General features: G+C 33.5%; 1 protein-coding gene across 2 annotated transcripts; it reads right to left on the bottom strand.

Annotated features, from left to right (window-relative positions):
• Positions 1-326: 326 nt before the first annotated feature.
• LOC114192774 (CEN-like protein 2) lies at positions 327-5,297 on the bottom strand. 2 transcript variants are annotated; one of them, XM_085676151.1, is made up of 7 exons: positions 5,204-5,297; positions 5,033-5,102; positions 3,461-3,650; positions 1,364-1,545; positions 1,166-1,227; positions 795-835; positions 327-703 (listed from the first exon to the last, which is right to left on the bottom strand). In XM_085676151.1, the coding sequence occupies exons 3-7, from the start codon at positions 3,474-3,476 to the stop codon at positions 486-488; spliced, it is 519 nt and encodes a 172-aa protein (XP_085532277.1). In that variant the 5' UTR covers positions 3,477-3,650; positions 5,033-5,102; positions 5,204-5,297; the 3' UTR covers positions 327-485. The 2 variants fall into 2 exon arrangements, with proteins under 2 accessions (XP_085532277.1, XP_027938387.1); XM_028082586.2 differs by lacking the exons at positions 3,461-3,650; positions 5,033-5,102; positions 5,204-5,297 and having other exon boundaries at positions 1,364-1,616.
• Positions 5,298-6,521: the final 1,224 nt, after the last annotated feature.

Here is a 6,521-nt window from a genome sequence, read left to right as displayed (position 1 = left end):
TTCCTTGCCTATGATGAAAAAAAAAAAAAAACTCACTTCTATTTAACAAGGAAACACAGTGAATTTAAACTCTAGGTTACACTTACAAATAAAAACTATTATTTCACTTTATTATAGCACCTCGTGTACTATATAGCCCACAACTTTATAAAAAGTTAAGCATGATGGACACATGCACATAGAGACTTTCTATATCCAATTATCTTCACCTTCAAAACAACTTCAAATACATATGGAATAGTATTGTAGTTCCCAACACCATTTATATATATGATTTTTCACCAAAAACATAAAAAGTTACACAACCATTTAAATTTTACCTGCGCCAGATTATTTTTCATTAAAAGAACTCAAGAGTTACTAAAAAAGAAAACATTTCTGCGAGCTATTTCAAGCGACACGATGGTTTAGAAGTGAAACTAGGCCCCTACGTGAAGATAACGTTATTGAGTACATTGGTTGCATTGCAGAAGTAGCCATATATATTAGCGTCTTCTAGCAGCAGTTTCCCTCTGTGCATTGAAGTAGACAGCAGCAACAGGGAGTCCAAGGTCGTTCTCGGATGAAAATTTTCGAGTGTTAAAGTTGTCCCTCGAAGAAGGTGGAGTAACACACTGCCTACGTTTTTGCTGGAACAGGACAAACACAAACCTGTGTATCCCTATGTTAGGCTTTGGCATTTCATAGCTAACCAACACATTCCCTACCCCAAAAAGAACGGAACAAAAACATGGATTAAGTATATTTCTGATCATACATTTTTTTTAGTACATCTTAAATAAATATAAAGTTACCAAATGAAGCATTTGTTGTGCCTGGTATGTCTGTCACCATCCTGCAAAAGGGCACAATTTCAGCTGAAACCTGAAAATTTCTTTGCTTTGATTTGCACAGTAGTGTGTGTGTGTGTGTATTTATCCACACACAGTAAAATTAGGTCTTTGGTTAGAACTTAGAACTTTTATAACCCTTCATGGAAAACCAATTTGGTGCATAGAATTGATTTTCAATGTCAAAATTTGATGTTTTAAAATATTTATAACTGTTTCAGAGTTTTTCCTTCTCTCAGTTTAGAATTGGTTTGGTTTTCAGGTAAATATATTATTCAGCCAATAAATGAAGAAAAATACAAACGGTTAATTTCAGGCAATATCTGTTAAAGTACCAGTGCAGATGTTCTCTCAGATAAGGGTCACTAGGTCCTGGGACATCAGGGTCTGTCATAATCTGCAAAGAGAAAAAGGAGACATTTATTTCAAATGATTGAAGGTTTTTTTTTCATGCCTACATGATTGAAGTTTTGAAAGAAATATATATAAAGTTCTTTTTTGTTCAATAAATAAAAGGAAATAAATATATATACCAGTGTAAAGAAGGATCTCAAATCTCCTCCACCAATCTCAACCCTGGGCCATGTGGTAACTGTGGAAGGAAAGAGTTCATGGCCATTGTAGACTTGCTTCTTACAGAATGTTACAGTCATTTTTATGGTTGGAGTGAAAGAATCAAGAACATCTCCTATCACTCTCCCAATAACCAGTGGATCTGTGGATACTCTTGCCATGGTTGCAGCAACAAGGTGAAGGAGGAAACAGAAGAATGGAAAAAAAAAAAACTAGAAAATATTGTTTGATAACTGGTGAAGAGAATGGAAGCATGAACTACATATTTATAGCCTCTTCAAGGCTACTATTAAGTAGGTTCTTCCTCTTCGAGGCTACTTTCACTGTAGTTTTTTCAATGTTTTTCATTTTGTTACCACCTTAATTAAAACGAAATGCATGCATTTACGTGAATAAACATAAATGAATAAATTGGTTTATTATTTTATTCAGACTCAGAGAGAAAGAGATAAAGTTATTCTTTTTTTCATTTTGTTCCTGTTTTACCTCTGCAAATTCTCACTATTTATAGTTTAATATATTATTATCGTTTCCCCCTCTTCTCCGCTACTCTAACCTACAGAAATGTTGCAAAGCACATTCTTTCACTTCCAACGATATCTTTCAAATACGTTGTTATATTTCCGTTAGAATTAAATTTGTAAAGAGATTTTCAATTTCAAGGATAACTTTATTTTAATATGGACAAAATATTTTACTTTAAACAAGTGAAAGTAGTTATGGTTAATGTGGTTGATAAATAGTCCTATCTATGATTCCAAGTACAACTTTTAAGTTTATGAGTATAAATAAAATTCTAGTATTGATATCTATATTTATCTCAATTATTGACTAAACTATTATTCCGGTTAAAAATAAATAATAAGACAAAGTCATCTAGGGTTTTGAGGATAAGCTTGAAGATTCGGTGTTTGGAAACTATAGTTATGAAGGTAGAAAAATTTAGATTTAGATGGTAACAAAATTATCTGTTTAGGTTTTGTTTAATTTTAATCCTCAGTATGATCAATATTTTTGCTTCAAAAATCATAGTTTAAAATAAATTGAATTAATTAATTGGGTTTCTTTTTTTTCTTTCTTTTTTTTGTATCTGACTCTTGTATATTAGCTTATTTATTAGTGTAACCATTGCATAAAGAAAAAAAAATTATCTCTAAATAAAAAGTAGATAAAACCTAAATAAAAATTCGAAACAAAATATTATTTTATTACTTATTGTTTAATCATCAGTGTTATTTATTACCAATGCGACAACACGAAGTGAGAAGTTGGTCAATATCCTTTTAACTAAAATTTTGAAAAAATCGAGTTAGACAAGATTTAAAACCAAAAACAAACATTTGTGTAATTTGATGAAAATTGTTTTATAGCTATAAGTACTTTTCCTTTTACTCTTTAACGAAGTTGGTAGTAAGAGCTTTCTTCTTCTTGTTTTGTTAAAAGCACTATGTTCATATCATCATTTTTTTTTTAAATTACAACTCAATAAGTTATTATTTTATTATAACTTTGTATTTATATGTCTTATTATTATTATTATTATTATTATTATTTGTTTTTAATAAAATATTTTGTTATAAAAAATAATTATAAAATAAATTTAAGTAAGAAAAATGAGTGTAAAAGAATATTATTTCTTATTATAATCTGAGTTGGGGGTGAGGGTGTAGATGATGGAAGAGGTGAGTTGAATAAGAAACTTCTGAGAATTAACAGAAGTACGAACTGCGAACCTTGGAACTGTGGTTTTTGTACACCAATTTCAAGACTTCTGAAAATTATACGGATATTTATAAATATGAGAAAAATATAAAAATATTTAAGAATTTTTTTTTAAAAGATATTTAAGAAATTATTTATAAATAGTGAAACAGATAGACCAAAATGCGAGAAATTTAGTTGATGAAATTTTTACATTTAAAAATTTAAAAACAATAACAAACATCATTACTTAAGTACTAATCTTTGTAACGCCCCATTTAATTTATATACGTAAAATTAAAGGAAACGTCACACAGAGATAATCAACAATGCAGTCCCGGGGTTCATAAAGCTACCTCTACAACTAGGCATAACGCGATGCCAACCAAAACAGAATAACGGTTCGACCGAAAGTTTACAAAACCAAGAACAACGACATACAGGGCCATAGCCCTAAAGAAAAGTACAACAACGAATATACTCCAATCCACGCGGACTAAGCGGCAGAATCTCCATTTCCTTGCTGACCACGAGGACCTCGCCCATCTGCTCCCATCAACCAAGTTGATGATCATCGCAAGAAAGAACAGCCACATACATCACATGCAACAAAACGGGTAAGCTAGAGCCAATCAACATATTCAACATGCAATCAAATATATTTTCATCATCTCATCCACATAGCAACCAAACAGGTTATGACTCTTCATTCAATACACTACGACTCGACTCGACTCGACTCATCCGGATACGTATAACTCGGTCGGATTCAGCGGATGCTTGCACTTGTGGTGGATACCCCCGCTCGACCCTGAGCTGCTCGATCCTGAGCTATGTGTTACCAGTGTTACGATGAATCAAAAATCTCTCCCACCATAAGGTTAGCCCTTAATGAGTTTCAGGCCTCCTGCTACTCCCACCACAAGAGTCAGTCCGCTCTAAGTGAGACTAACTGGTTCCTCGGAGCGTCAGGATGCAACCTTACCTTGAATCCTTACCTAGTTATACAGATGGGGCACCACCATGAACACCCACTAGCAGGGGCCATGGAATTACGTCCCGACCACTGAAGCGCGACCCCGGAGGTCTCACCTAGAGACCCCAAGGAATTACACGCTGACACGGACCAACGTTCGTAAATCAACAATAAGAGAATAATAAAATCATATTTTTCAATTCCATATCAACCCTTGGAGTTTAATCCTCATATCAATCACATCCCAAATCCATACCTCTGATCATCACCGCCCCCATGAGCCTAGGGCCTCGTCTCATATTAATCACGTATCCCTTTAGTTTCAAACCGCATACTCATTTCATATGTTAAGTCCCCACCACACTCATCATTCATTATTTATGAATCATGTCACGCATATATAGCAACTCATTAGGCATATATTCATACATCAGTACATGCATCTTATCATAGTGGTCATACCCAACCAAATCCAAGCACAAGAGAACAAAAATGCAATCCAACACCACACTGTTTCGCCCAAACCCCTCGCTCAGGCTGAAGGGTCTCGCTCAGGCGAGACAGGCTCGCTCAGGCGAGCCCCCCCTTCGCCTAGGCGAGGGCTCAAGGAAAACCAGGGCCTGGGCAACACGGGATCTCGCTTAAGCGAGATCCCTCTCGCTTGGGCGAGTTGCCTGCTCGCTCAAAAGTTGAGCGAGCCGCCTGGGCGACTTTTCGCGCAATAAACCTAGGCGAGCTCCCTGTTTCATCTCGCCTAGGCGAGATGGACTCGCTTGGGCGAGATTAACAGGTCTCGCCATTGTTCTTCACTGCCACAGCCATGTTTATCAAATCCATCAAGCACAACAAGCATTTAATCACACCAAAACGAAGGATTCATTCATGAAATCATTAACTCACTCAAGAACAGCCAAGACAACACCTAAAAGACTGAAACCCTAACTTCCCGTACCTGGAAAGCGGCTAACAGAACTTCGACGCGGGACCTTGGAGCACAGCAGCTCGAGTGATGGACCTAGGAACTGATGGAACAGCGAAGGACACGATTATTTTCGGGCTTTAATCGGTGGAAAACGAATGTAAAGCTTTAGGAGGTAAGTACAATAGGGTTAGAGTTACTTACGTGGAGCAGGAATCGTTAGTCGGGACGAACTGGTTCGAGACAAGAACAAACCCTAGCAGAGCTCTAGTGCGGAAGGGCGACGGCTGCTGATTTCAGCAAGTGTGAGAGTAAATTGTGAAATTAGGGCAGACTTAGTGACTTTATACGTTGGGCCGGCCTTAGGCCCACTAACTTTAGGGCAGAAAAGTTAACATATTTTAAATGGGCCTTACAATCTTTATTAAAAGTTCCATATCAAATAAAATTGTTGGTAATAAAAATATATATATTTATATATTTAATAGTTTAAAATAATTTAAATACATTTTTTTAATATTTATTGAGATATTTCTTAAGGATGAAATTGTTATAAGAATTACAATTTCCGAAAAAGGTAATATTTCAGATGTGTTGTATGACCCTAATAATATTATTTGATCAATTTCAGTAATATTCGTTATTTAGTAAATAATAAGTAAATATTTTATTAACAATATTGAATAAAATTTTTAATTATTAATAAAAATAATTTTGAAAAATAAATTATATTTTCAAGTATATAGATTCATAGAAGGCACGTGATAAAGAAACAAATTTAATTTTTGATTTTCCAGAAAAGAAATAGAAATACTTTAAACAATGTATTTGATATTTTTTAACAATGGAAAAGTTTAATTAGAATGCGTTCTTAATATAAAAAACATTAAAAAAAAGTAATCAATAAAATTATTGTTCAGTTTTAGAGATAACTATCATAAAACTTAATAAACTAATTAATATTCTTATTTATAGAGTTTTCAAAGTTTGTTGAGTGACATTATCATTCTTTATCAGAGATATTATCTGTTTTGGAGTTAGATTTTTTTATAGTTTTATTATTGAGAAATATTTAAATTGTCTTAAATTAATGAAACTATCGATGAAATAGAAAAACATGTCAAAAATTTTCCAATACATTTAAGGAAGTGTAAATTTAAAATGAATCAATAAATTTTTGGATTTGCAGAAATAACATTAAATAATAGAAAATATCTATTTACATTATTTATTCTATTAAATTAATAAGTATTAGATTATTAAACTAAGGAATAAAATAATTATCTATAATCGAAATATACTCCAAATATGAGTAGGACACTCGTAATGTAGATGTTACAGATAATTTAGGGTTACAAAGCACAGAAAATTCTTTGGGTGGTGAATGCCGATGTCAAGAGTATCGAGTGTTCGACAAGTGTCAAAAGGAATTTATACGGCTATGACCAAATCATTTTCAGTTATTTCTTTTCACTACACGTGTAAGTACAGGAGTTGCAGAAAAAATTTGGGACACCCATTA

Source organism: Vigna unguiculata, chromosome 7 (genome assembly GCF_037176805.1).
Source record: "Vigna unguiculata cultivar grain cowpea cultivar isolate G323 ecotype 2 chromosome 7, ASM3717680v1, whole genome shotgun sequence".
In the NCBI taxonomy this organism is placed as follows: Eukaryota; Viridiplantae; Streptophyta; class Magnoliopsida; order Fabales; family Fabaceae; genus Vigna; species Vigna unguiculata.
This window is presented reverse-complemented; position numbering and strand designations above follow the sequence as displayed.

Excerpts from the sequence above, each read along its gene's own strand:
- LOC114192774 (XM_028082586.2), bottom strand. The coding sequence starts at position 1,564 with ATGGCAAGAGTATCCACAGATCCACTGGTTATTGGGAGAGTGATAGGA. Across the intron at positions 1,228-1,363 it reads TGAGATCCTTCTTTACACTG|ATTATGACAGACCCTGATGT; the intron begins GTATATATATTT and ends TTCTCTTTGCAG. Across the intron at positions 836-1,165 it reads CTGAGAGAACATCTGCACTG|GATGGTGACAGACATACCAG; the intron begins GTACTTTAACAG and ends GCCCTTTTGCAG.